At 38.1% G+C, this 13,712-nt stretch overlaps 2 protein-coding genes across 2 annotated transcripts; both read right to left on the bottom strand.

Moving 5' to 3' along the window:
- Nucleotides 1-280: 280 nt before the first annotated feature.
- Nucleotides 281-2,351, bottom strand: LOC110808163 (alpha/beta-Hydrolases superfamily protein). Its single transcript, XM_022033552.2, has 3 exons — nt 1,750-2,351; nt 988-1,223; nt 281-740 (listed from the first exon to the last, which is right to left on the bottom strand). Exons 1-3 carry the CDS (start codon nt 2,212-2,214, stop codon nt 494-496), a joined length of 948 nt encoding a protein of 315 aa, XP_021889244.1. The 5' UTR covers nt 2,215-2,351; the 3' UTR covers nt 281-493.
- A 6,404-nt stretch (nt 2,352-8,755) lies between these two features.
- On the bottom strand, nt 8,756-9,451 carry LOC148253679 (uncharacterized). Its single transcript, XM_088219802.1, has 3 exons — nt 9,249-9,451; nt 9,023-9,176; nt 8,756-8,920 (listed from the first exon to the last, which is right to left on the bottom strand). The coding sequence occupies exons 1-3, from the start codon at nt 9,449-9,451 to the stop codon at nt 8,756-8,758; spliced, it is 522 nt and encodes a 173-aa protein (XP_088075928.1).
- Nucleotides 9,452-13,712: the final 4,261 nt, after the last annotated feature.

Below are 13,712 nucleotides of genomic sequence, written 5' to 3' on the forward strand. Positions count from 1 at the left end.
TTGATTTTTCATGTTTCTCAAAAAAGAAAAAAATAACATGTGAAAAATTGAAATGAAAATGAACGTGATAACTACTGAGGTTGGTTCTTTTTTTTTATTTTAGCAGAAAGTTACTGAGCGGAGTGGGTAAAAATGTAAGTTTTCCTTTATAATTTAAATTGTGTTTTCAACTGTTAATTTTCTGTTATTCTATGTAAAAATTGTTCCTTTTTTAGAAAATATATTTGTGTTTCGCAGGATTTTTATGAAAAAAATAAAACTAGAAATTTGAGGATGTGAATTGTGTTAAAAGGAAGAACAAAAGAACTAATTTTCAAGACCTGCCAAGTACATATCATTCTTATTTTCTTCCATTGAGAAAACACTTCTATTGAAGTAATTCTCTGATATGAAGAACTTGTTATACTAATCGAAATCAGACAAAAGGCCAAAGCCACGGAACAACGGGAAATCAGAGGCGGACAGAAGAAAGGCAAGTCAAGTTATCAGAAAATCAGAACTTCTTGAAGAACTTGTAAATGTGTGCACTAATTTCCTCTGGCTTTTCTTGGTTGATGAAGTGAGCTACTCCTTCCATCACAACTATTTCCTGTAGAAACGGCACCAATTTTTTAAAGCCGTCCCCGTGAATGTATTCCTTCATACCAGGGATATTATAGGTGATATCCAGGTCGCCTACGATGAATTTAACTGGTACCTTGACTTGAACCCCTGTCCATGGCGCTATAAGTTCCCAGCTCCTGCAAACATATTAATCATCTTTCTTCACATATAAATTCAGAAAATGAAAACTAGAAGATGGTTTCATGAACCAGACAGAACCCAAGACAGCATTTTGAATTTTTAGCAATAAACCAAGAAGAGCAGATTTTGAAAACCCAAATGAGTGGAAAATCAGAAAAGAAAGGTGAGTATCATGACCCAGATGACAAGTATAAACCAAGAAGATTCAATGTCTAAAAAAATGAACTGTATAACCGTTCATACAGGTTCATAGCTCGATAGTAGTTCAGTCCACCAGTGAAGCCTTTCTGGCTAAATTTGCTGGCGTAATATCCGACATCTTCTTCGGTTAGCCAAGAGGGCAAGGGTTCCTCAGGAATATTTCGGAAGCCTTTTTCTTTTGGCCATCGAGGCGGTTTGGGATTTCGCGATGCCAGAAAACAAGTTATTAGTTTTCTAGTATCAACTTGGGCAAATTCTTCTTCAATCTCTCCAGGTTCCTAAACCAGGATTTAGGTATACATGTAAGTTCCTTAGTTGAAAACATCATATCAATGCATTTTTATGAAGCAATTCAAACAAGAACAAGAACAAGAACAATGGACACAGAACAGTGAGCAGATGCTCATGTTTTGGTACTACTGCTCTGTAATAAGCAATTCCAGATGAATTATATAGGAACTTTGAACAAACAGATAAAGATGTCTAATTCCAGGAAACATTCACTATCTTTTATACCCTAAAATAAAAAGATACAAATCTTACCACTTAAAGAAAAGTGAATCCGAACACCTCTGTAACCTAAATTACCCGGAGTTGGTAATGCTTTAATGAACAATAATACTAATTAAAAGGAAATTAAGCTGTACTTTTCACCATTAATGCATACATATATATATAATTCTAGATATAGAAACTCTAATTACAAATTCAATGCTTAGAACCTACTGATAACTAAACCAATCGAGCAAACAAATTATGGTTAAATTTTCAAAATAATCATCGAGTAGCATCAATCTCTCTCACCTGAAACCTGCAAATGTAGTAATCGTCGCCGAACAAAGCCCTAAATGACTCTACCGGCTTCCTCACCGGGTTCCTTGGATTCAACGCAACGCTCAGATTAACCAGGGCTTTGATTCTATCGGGGCGAAACAAGCAAAAATGCCATGCGATGAAAGCGCCCCAGTCGTGGCCGACTAAGAACACCTGGTCAATACCGAGCGCGTCAAGGAGGCCAACGAGGTCGCCGACGATGTGGAGAACGGTGTAGGATTCGATAGAAGGAGGAGCGTCGGTGTCGCCGTAGCCGCGGAGGTCAGGGGCTATGGCGCGGTAGCCGAGAGCGGAGAGAGCGAGGAGCTGGTGGCGCCAGGTGTACCAGAGTTCGGGGAAGCCATGGATAAAGAGGATGACTGGACCTTTACCGATTGATGCAACATGCATGTTGATTCCATTGGTAGCGACTGTAGCATGCTCTATCTTCTCCATCTCTCTGTTTGGTTGTCTTTCTGGTTTTTGTTTTTCCTATTTCTACATCTTCTAGGGTGATACTTCCCTGTCATGTATATATATACACACACATATACACACCCTCTACAGACGCGTAAATACATAAATGTGTGTGGCCGTTCTGCATTTGCTTTCTTTCCAGAAGCGGAGAAGCAAGGCATGTGAAAATAGTATTTTAGTTGTTCGGCAATTTATTATTCTTAAAATGGGGCCAAGAATGATCAAGTGCATACGAGTGTACTGTACACCTTTGGTAAACCACAATTATGACGGTGGGCCCGGCTAGAAATCTAATTCGCCAAACTTGTGGAGAATGGGGCCCGCTTCGACGTAAATACATAAATATCAGGAGTCACCAAAACGACATCTTCCACCATTCATCCCCGCATAATACAATCCAAAACGACAACTAAACTCATTATCAGTATCGTCACAAAAATATATATCAAACCAAATTGTATTTTAGAATAAGGAGATAATAATAATATTCGTTAAATCCAATTTCCATTGATTCAGACTAATAAGCCAATTGGGGAGGTCCAATTTAATTCGATTCAATCAGCACCCACGACGAACACATGTATCGTGTTGCTATTGAAGGACGACAATAAGGTTAACAAAATGAAGATCAAGTTAATTTTCATAAACTTGTAGAGGAATTAAAAATATGCAAGCTAGAACAAAAACTCACAGAGATTTAGCCAAATTTATGAAGAAAATTTCTAGAAAAAGAACAAGATCTCAAAAGAAAAAATAATCAAATGAGAGGAATTGAAAAATGAAAATGTTGATCAATTTTTATTAATGAGGAGCTTCAGTACTTACACCAAGAGAGAAACAATATTTTTGATATTTATAAAATTAACCATAACAATATAACATTTGCAAATAAGACCCGACAAAATACAGTAATTACAATCATATAATAAGTTTTAACAAGACTTGTTAAGTATTCTAATAGCCTCCTTCAAGATGGAGTATACAAATTTTGTATTCCCATGTTGGATATACAGATTTTCTATGTGCTTGCTCCATTAATGAAAAATCAGATTTTTCGCGATCTTAATAGCGGATAACTTGCTACAATATAATGTTGTTGTTTGAAAAGTTATATACGAATCATCAAATAAATACTTCAATCGTTGTAACTCACAAGTAACTGCAGCCAAATCCCAATACTTAGCTTCAGAATGAGACTTATAGATAATGTTCTGTTTCTTTATTTTTCAAGAAACAATTGCCTCTTCAAGAAATATGTAAAAATCATTAACAGATCGGTGGGAATCTATGGAATACACCCAATTAGAATCACTGAAAGTTTTAAGGTGTAAAGAATTCTTGCTAGGATAAAATATTCCTTGACCTGGTGTACTTTTGAGGTATCTTAGAACCCGATAAACAATCTGCAAATGCATTTGAGTAGATACATCTAAAAATTGAGAAAGTTATTGTACAGCAAAACAAATATCAGGACGAGTATTAGTGAGGTATAACAATTTCCTGATAAGCTGCATATGTGCATTAACGCCAATTGCAAATGATCCATCTTGCTTAGAAAACTTAAGAGATGGAACCATGGGAGTGGATGTTGGCTTACAACTGATAAAACCATTATCTTTTAGCAAATCCAAAGTGTACTTTTTTTGGAAAATATTTATACCTGCATGTGATCTAGCTACTTCCAATCCCAAGAAAAAATTTAATTCACCAAGGTCTTTGATTCTAAAACTCAGCATGCAGATATTTTTTTACAAATTGAATTTGAGAGAGACCATCACTTGTTAAAATCATATCATCCATGTATATGATTAAAGTAATAAATAAAGAATTAATACACTTGATAAATAACGATGAATCAGCATGAGCCTGAAGGAAACCTTGATTTTTCAATGCATCTGTAAGCTTAAAGTGCCACTGCCGATTTGCTTGCTTTAACCCATACAGACTATTCTTCAATTTATATATCTGGTTTTTATGTGAAACTTGAAAACCAAGGGGATGAGTCATGTATATCTCTTCACGCAAATCACCATATAAGAAAACATTATTAATATTCATCTGATGCAAAAATCACCTTTTAACTGCAGCCACTGCCAATAGAGTTCAAATAATAGTCAATTTTGCTACAGGAGAAAAGGCATCCAAATGATCAATGTCAGATTATTGCATATATCCTTTAGTAATTAATTCGGCTTTGTACTGTTCAATGGACCCATCAACCTTTTTTTTTTCTTATAAACCCACTTACCGCCAATAGATTTCTTATTAGATGACAAAGTAACCGAATCCCAAGTTTGGTTCTCTTCTAGTGCTTTTAACTCAGCAAGCATTTCCTCTTTCCAATGGAAAATTTTGATTGTTTGATTGTAGGTTTTTGGCTCAATATCTTGAGAAATATATGATACAAATAGTTTATACTTTGGGGTAATTTTTTCATAATAAAGCACATGGGAAATACAGTGTGATACTGATGAAATAGAATTGATATGGGGCTTTAGACCATATAGATGATAATCTTAAAACTGAAGTGGTTGCTTGATAAACTTAGTAGATTTTATGGATGGTTGTGAAATGCGAGAATTATTATGAATAGACTCTGTGTCTCTAAGAAGGTTGATTTCTGTGGGTGGGTGTTCAATATTTTAATTAACATCAAAACTAGGATTAGAAATAGGTGAAGAGGAACTGCCAGAATGAACTGGTGTATTTGAGGTGGCATGCACTGTACCATCTTGTTGGCTATGGGACTTGATATGTTATTATCAAATTCTATCACAAAGTCAAAAATAAGAGGAAAAATATACAATTCAGAGTTTGAGTACAATGAAGCATAGGGAAACACACGTTTAATAAAATTGACATCTCTAGAAATAAACACTTTATGAGTTTTAAGATCATAGACATGATAACCCTTTTTTTGGGACGGATATCCAAGAAATAAATATTTGACGCACAAGGATTAAACTTGGAACGATGAAGATTAAGTATGGAAGCATAACAAAGACAACCAAAAATTTTAAGATGTTTTAAACCTAGAGGATTATTAAATAAGAGTTCAAATGGGGTTTTATTGCTGGTGATTAGCAAAGGTGTACGATTAATCTAATATGCACCATGCATTACAAATGGTGTACGATTAATCTAATATGCACCATGCATTATAAATTTTAAGATGTTTTAAACCTGGAGGATTATTAAATAAGAGTTCAAATGGGGTTTTATTGCTGGTGATTAGCAAAGGTGTACGATTAATCTAATATGCACCATCAATTCAGAGTTTGAGTACAATGAAGCATAGGGAAACACACGTTTAATAAAATTGACATCTCTAGAAATAAACACTTTATGAGTTTTAAGATCATAGACATGATAACCCTTTTTTTGGGACAGATATCCAAGAAATAAATAGTTGACGCACAAGGATTAAACTTGGAACGATGAAGATTAAGTATGGAAGCATAACAAAGACAACCAAAAATTTTAAGATGTTTTAAACCTGGAGGATTATTAAATAAGAGTTCAAATGGGGTTTTATTGCTGGTGATTAGCAAAGGTGTACGATTAATCTAATATGCACCATGCATTACACTATCAAATTTCATAGGTAACACAGCTTGAAACCTTAGGGTCCTTGCAACATTCATTATATGTTCATGTTTTCTCTCTACCACACTATTTTATTGTGGTGTATATGGACAAGATTTTTGATATAAAACATCTTTCTCAGCATAATATTATATGATGTTGAACTCCTGCCCATTATCCGTTCAAACAATTTTAATTTTTACATTAAACTGAGTTTCAGCATATGCAAAGAAATCATGTACAATTTTCCTTGTTTCAGACTTTACCTTCATAGGGAACAACCGACTCCAATCACCAACAATTGTAAAACAAATAATGGTGACCATACAAGGAAGTAATAGAAACCGGATCGTATATCAAGATGAATAAGATTGAAACAATGAACATTGACATATTATTAATTGTAAAAGAATGTCTTTTTTATTTAACAAAGTAACAAATGTCACATACAATATTTGAATAAGGAACAATAGAATTTTTCATTTCACGAAGAATCTTAAGTCTTGGTGAAAAACGGTGACCAAGAGAAAAATGACAGATCTTCATTACTAACAATATGAGAAGAATTCAAAGTATTTGACCTAATAACAGAATTTACAACACTCTTTGGTCCGTTGGGTTTTCAAGTGTAACACCCTCTTTTTTTTTTTTTCACCGACATAGTCTCAAGTAGATCAGTATGCAGAACACCTGTATTTCATTTTAAATCAATCACACACATAAAGAAAAAATACCGCCACCAATTGCTCAATGCCTAATAAAAATCCTCAACTGTAAACGCATCAATACAGTAAAGTACAATTTCATAAATCCTTGGTTTATATGCGATTTACATTACTACCAACTATGTAAGTATCCAATTCTACCAGTAGTAAACCCTACTCTATTTCCTCTATATGCTAGGTTCGGAAGCTAACAACTCTGATCCCGACTCTAGTCATACTTCATCTGTAAATAATAGAGAATGAGTACATATAACTCAATATAGTAAATTTAAATCACAAATATAACATAGAAGCCCAATTAAAACCTCATTCTTATATATTTTCCCTTCTCGTTACCTAGGCCATGCTTTCTTCCTACCCTCTAACTCTACGGTTCTACCACGTCTCCTCAGTAATTAATTATCATTCATACTAGGTATGGTCACCCCCTAACATCACCTCCTCGGCCCTGACTCGGCCACTCACCCACATAGTTACCCCTATCTGTCACCAGTATCGGCGACCATTTTTACCTTTTTACCACTAGACCCCTAGCTGGCCGCACGCACACACCATTGCTATTTTTTTCCGTCACCAACATCGACGACTCAACACATTACCAGTCTGGAACCCCCCAAACATCGCCACAATCGGAGATCGACTTACCCTTTCTAAATAACGACAACCAATATCGGTGTCCACAGTTCAACCCCCTATAAGGCAACCTTACCCCGTCCCTACTCAATATGCCCCGCATACTCGTATACTTAACCCATACACTGGGTATTCTGACATTAGTTATCACCAAACCATCAATATTGTCCTGAAATTCTCAAATTCACAAACATATCAACAGAACATACACCAACACATTCCCACAACACACATTCATTCACACATAGCACATTTACACAAATACACATCTACACCAAGTACTCACACATGCAATTCGTAAATTTATAAAAATATTTACAGAATATACACCAATACACATCCCCATACAACACCCATCCACACCGAGCACATTTACACCGATATATCTCTACACCAACCACTCACACATACGATCACTAAATGCCTACATTTACTACTCCCTAACCTTCATAATACTCACACCCAACCCCTCCACGCCTCCACTCACTGTTTCCAACCAATCCACTCTCTGTCCCTCTCTTCCCTTCTCTTTGTTTTTCTCGGCTTCCCTCCCTCTTCTGCCTATCATTATCACTCCCTCACAGCACTTCCCCTATCCCTATCTTTCTCTTTCAGCATCTCGCCTCATATCCTCCTGTACTCGTTCCACTCTCACTCCCTCTTTTTCATCATCTTTATTTTTCTCAGCTTCTAGCACTCTTCTCCCTATCTTTATCAATCCCTCACAGCCCTTCGCTTCTCCCTCTCTCTTTCTTTCGGCATTTTGCCTCCCATTCTCCCGTGCTCATTTTACTTTTCCAGACTCACTCCAACTCACCTCGCCTCCCCACGGACTCTCTTACACTTTTTCACTCACCATTCGCCTTCCTCTAGTCGTAACCGAAACTTACCTTCACTCTCCCACCGTACCTATCAATCTCTCCTCCTGCAGCTTCCTCCATTTCTCTTCACTCACAACTCCAACCAACTGTTCCGCCACACACGATCTCTTTTCACTCTCTTATTCCATCAATCACTATTTTTTAACTATATTTCCTTAGCCAATTAGACATCCCTTTAACATTTACAGTCATAATTCCACATTTCATCCTCATCCTACACTGAAAATTTAAATTTACCGTACCTCCACTCTCCATCTTTTCTTTCCACACCTCCGTAGCTCGCACCATCACCTTCCTCCTTCTCCCACTCTCTCTTCGCATTCCTTCCTGCTCCGATTTCCCTCTCTCTCGAATGTTCTATCACTTGTTTCCTCATTCTCTTTCCTGTTCTCCCCTCTTCTTTCCTCTATTTTTCCTTTTTCCTTTTCCTTTTTTTTGAATCTATTTATGTAGACCTTTAAACTCATCGCCGTCCTTTTCTTTTCCCTTAATCTAATCTACACCCTCTATTTCACTATTCCCTCTCTCTTTTATTTTATTTATTTATTTATTTCTTTATATATATACATATATACATATATATATCTCTCTTTCTTAGGTATTATATTATCCTCCCCTTTTAAAAGAAATTTGATTCCTCAAATTTTGCTATATTACCTCAAAGAGTTGTGGTTAGTCATTCCTAATCTCGTCCCTTCACTCCCAAGTTGCTTCATCACTGATGTGATGTCGCCACTGTACCTTCACGATAAGTATTATTCTATTTCTCAGTTTCCTTTCTTGTCGTTCAAGGACACGAATAAGTTCTTCTTCATAGGTCAAATCTTTTTCTAGCGGCAATGACTCATGCAACAAAATGTGCTTCGGATTAGGTTGATATTTTAGTAACATAGAGATATAAACTACGTTGTGAACCGCACCCTACTACGGAGAAAGTGTTGTCTTATACGCAACCACACCCACCTCCTCAAGAATCTCAAAAGACCCTATGAAACAGGGACTCAGCTTCCCCTTATTCCCAATCTTTAACGAACTCCCCATGGGAGACACTTTTAGGAACACACGATCCCCTACTTCAAAATTCAAATCTCTCCTATGATTCTCCACTTTGTGTTGCCTGTAAAATTTTTAATATCATTGACACCATTGCGATAATTCCTTTCATTAACTCTAGCTCGATCAACCGTACCTCCTAACTTTATCCCAGCAACCCAACAACTTACATGGCCTACCATAAAGAGCCTCGGAAGGGGTCATGCCAATGCTAGCATGGTAATTATTATTATAGGCAAATTCCTCCAAAGCTAACACCCCTAGGTGTTTCCCAACCCACACATCATACTTAAACTCACTACTCATTACTACGTCCAAAACCAAACATTCTCTGTGCATTTATAATCACCAAGTTTATCTAATGCAATTTTCACAATTCGTTTTACAATTCGATCAAGTCGAGGTAGCAAATGACAAAGAACTAGAAAAGTTTCTATTTACTACAGAGACATAAAATGAATGAACATTCGGTATTTTCCACCATGCATCCATCTTCTTATTGATTCACTTCCCCTAGGCATGTTGCTACTGGTTGGGGTTGTGGTTCTGCCTTCTGTCTTACTGCATTTATAACTGACATACAACGAGCACACCCTAACCTAATAAAATAAATTCTAAAACTCAAAAAAAGTATGGCAATACATTTGAACCTCTAGCTCGGGATTAAATCCACACCTTTATCCTAATGTCCCTCTCGCCATTTCACTTATTTGTAACCCTACCCTACCACTCATCGGTTAAATCCACAACTCACCTAAGCCATTATCAATATTTCCACTTGCCCACCCGCTCCTCCATACACTTACTAGACCCCTATTGCACTTATTGACTCCATACATCGACTTCTTCATTCTTCCACACATTAAGAGAACCATTATTACCTTATTTCATCTAGAACTATCATACCATAAGGGACATCCCTATAATAGCGTAACTAACATAAAACCCTACCTTTCTTGCGCCCATAACGGCCTTTGTTTTGCCCCTCGTACACCTACTTTAAATCTAACTCATCCCCAATACTACTCCCACACACATATCTCCAATAACTACCCTGCCACTAACTATCAAACACTCGTCCGACACTAGTTCAACAACACACACCCTCCCATCGACCTTAATTCCCATCTACATACACACACCGACTATACACAGTAACGCACACACAGGCCTTCCCTTGGCCACACACATACTGGTAGTACACCACCACGCACATACACCGACCTTCCCTTGGCCACACCTACAGTGGCAATACATTTTCATACACACACAACGACCTTTCCTTGGTCACCAACACTGGCAATACGCTGCCACGCACATACACCGACCTTCTTTTCATCACACCAACATCGGCAAGATGCTACCATACATATACAACGACCTTCCTTTAGCCACACCAACATCGACAATACGCTGCCATACACACAACGACCTTCCCTTAGCCACACACATCAGCCTTCCCTTGGCCACACCAACACCGGCAATACATTATCATACACACACAACGACCTTCCTTTGGTCACCAACACCGGTAATACGCTGCCACGCACACACACCGACCTTCTTTTGGCCCCATAAAAATCGACAATACGCTGCCATACACACAAAATGACCTTCCCTTAGCCACACACACTGGCCTTCCCTTGACCACACAAACACCATCAATACACTGCCATACAGACATGCACCGACCTACTCCGGGCCACACACAGGCACAAAAACCATATACAGACACTATGTCACTCAACTCGAATGTCACCACAAGATACGCCCTACACGCACGCCCCCCTCCCCGACCTTCTTTCCTAATGTACCATGACAACCATTTAGTATATAATTTATAATCTAAGTTAAGAGGAGTAGATTGGACTTACTCACATTTTTCTTAATACAGAAATTTAAATACTTCTATTTAAGATTCGGGTTTTAAGGATCAAATTTCTTTGATACCAATTGTAACACCCTATTTTTTTTTTCAGCGGCGTAGTCTCAAATAGATCAGTATACCAGACATCCATATCTCATTTCAAATCAATCACACACATAAAGAAAAAATATTGCCACTAATTGCTCAATGCCTAATAGAAATCCTCAACCGTAAACACATCAATACAGTAGAGTACAATTTTATAAATCCTTGGTTTACATGCGATTTACATTACTACCAACTATGTAAGTATCCAATTCTACCAGTAGTAAACCTTACTCCATTTCCTCTATAGGTTAGGTTCAAAAACTAGCAACTCTGATCCTGACTCAAGTCCTTCTTTATCTGTAAATAATATAGAATGAGTACATATAACTCAGTATAGTAAATTTAAATCACAAATATAGCATAAAAGCCCAATTAAAACTTTATTCTTATATTTTTCCATTCTTGTTACCTAGGTCATGTTTTCTTCCTACCCTCTAACTCTACTGTACTACCACGTCTCCTCAGTAATTAACTGTCACTCATATTAGGTGTGGTCACCCCCTGACATCACCTCCTCGGCCCTGACTCAGCCACTCACCCACACGGTTACCCCCATCGGTCACCAGTATAAGCGACCATTCTTTACCTTTCTACCACTCGAACCCTAGCTGGTCGCCCACACACTATTATTTTTTTTCGTCACCAACATCGACGACTCAACACATTACTAGTCTGGAACCCCCCAAACATCACCACTATCGGCGATCGACTGACCTTTTTTAGATAACGACAACCAATATCTACGTCTCCAGCTCAACCCCCTCTAAGGCAACCACATCTTGTCCCTACTCAATATGCCCCACGTACTCACATACTTAACCCACACGCCGGGTATTTCGACATTAGTTATCACCAAACCATCAACATCATCCTGAAATTCTCAAATTCACAAACATATTTACAGAACATACACTAACACATTCCCACACAACACACATTCACATATAGCACATTTACGCAAATACACATCTACACTAACTATCACAGATGCAATTCGTAAATTTACAAAAATATTTACAGAATATACACCAATACACATCCCTATACAACACCCATCCACACAAATTACATTTACACCAATACATCTCTACATCAATCACTCACACATACAACCACTACATACCTATATTTACTACTCCCTAACCTTCATAATACCCACACCCAACCCCTACATTCTTACACTCACTGTTTTCAACCAATCCACTCTCTGTCCCTTTCTTTTCTTCTCTTTATTTTTTTCGGCTTCCTGCCCTCTTCTTCTTATCATTATCACTCCCTCACAGCATTCCACCTCTCCCTATCTTTCTCTTTCAGCATCTCGCCTCCTATCCTCCCGTACTCGTTCTTTGTAACACCCGAATTTTTTTTTTTTGTAATTTAGGATTTTTTAGAGTAAAAAATAAAATAAAATTGATTGAGGATTTAATTAAAAATAATTTTGGAGAAAATGGGTAAAAATTTGAGTTCTGGGATATTTTTAAAAGAAAAATCAGAAAACAGGGATAAAAATATAATTTTAAAAAGTTTTACCACGTCAGATGCCCTGTCAGCAGCCCCTGACCAACCAGGGTGCACCAAGTGGCAGAGACGCTGACACTGGAGGTCACGTGGGAGGGCGCGTTGGCGATCCGCGTACCCGTAATTAAACGGCTGAGTTCTGTTCCCGCGAGCACAGACAGCCTGGATGTGTTCCCTCCCAAATGTGATCGAACGGCCAGATTCAAACGTGATCGGACAGTCCATAGTGAATCACGATGGACGACTAAGATTGGATTGCAATGAACGGTTAAGATTCACTCCCTATTTTATCGCGATCGGACGGTACAGATCAAACGCGATAAACCACCCAGGTCAAAAGCGGATGGATATAAATAACCTCCATCTGAACCAAACCCTAACCTTAGCGGCCAGAACCCCTCGCCGGAGAAGATGACCCAGCCACCGAAGAGCTAATCGCCACCACCCGCTGTCGCACCGAAACCTTTTCGAACTGCCAAAAAAAGGTCAAAACTTTCTCTTTTGCACAAAATTCAATTTTAAGCTCACCCATGGCAAAATCAGAGCAAAAAGATCGGGTAATTGGCCGAAAAATAACAGCGAAGCCCGACGGGGCCACCGCGGGGAATTTCACTAAATGCCTCTGATCAGGCCCTTCCCAATTCCCATTTCACGTAATTTTTCCATCGTTGTGATCACCATTTTCTTCTCTACAGGTTGACCAAAGAAAAACACTCAACCGCAACGTGAGTCGGAGGAGCCACCGCACCGGAGAGCCCCACCGCCAGTGAGTTTCAATTTTTCGTATTTTTTTAGGCAAATCAAAGCCCTTTAACGTGTTTTCTCACCGGGGTCGATAAAAAATCGGTCGAATTTGACCGAAAATGGCCGATCCTAGGCGAATCGCCGCTGCGGGCAGCAGAGCCATCGCCAAAGCACAGAAGAGTCGTCGTGCCGGAATTCTGAAATTCGTCGAGTGGGCCTTGGGATTGATTTTGGGTTTATTTCGAACATTTATAGGTACTATTAGCGTGTTTCAGTTTCTTGAGAAAAATTCAGAGAATCTAAGGACCGCCGATGGGTGCAATAAACAGTTTTGCTTTTCGGGGCTCAAATCGAGTAAAGATC

This window comes from Carica papaya, chromosome 5, assembly GCF_054855325.1.
Source record: "Carica papaya isolate Zhongbai chromosome 5, ASM5485532v1, whole genome shotgun sequence".
Lineage (NCBI taxonomy): Eukaryota > Viridiplantae > Streptophyta > Magnoliopsida > Brassicales > Caricaceae > Carica > Carica papaya.

Excerpts from the sequence above, each read along its gene's own strand:
- LOC110808163 (XM_022033552.2), bottom strand. The coding sequence starts at position 2,214 with ATGGAGAAGATAGAGCATGCTACAGTCGCTACCAATGGAATCAACATG. Across the intron at positions 1,224-1,749 it reads ACTACATTTGCAGGTTTCAG|GAACCTGGAGAGATTGAAGA; the intron begins GTGAGAGAGATT and ends ATCCTGGTTTAG. Across the intron at positions 741-987 it reads TACTATCGAGCTATGAACCT|GAGCTGGGAACTTATAGCGC; the intron begins GTATGAACGGTT and ends ATATGTTTGCAG.
- LOC148253679 (XM_088219802.1), bottom strand. The coding sequence starts at position 9,451 with ATGCACAGAGAATGTTTGGTTTTGGACGTAGTAATGAGTAGTGAGTTT. Across the intron at positions 9,177-9,248 it reads TGCTGGGATAAAGTTAGGAG|GCAACACAAAGTGGAGAATC; the intron begins GTACGGTTGATC and ends AAAATTTTACAG. Across the intron at positions 8,921-9,022 it reads CTTTTGAGATTCTTGAGGAG|CACATTTTGTTGCATGAGTC; the intron begins GTGGGTGTGGTT and ends CCTAATCCGAAG.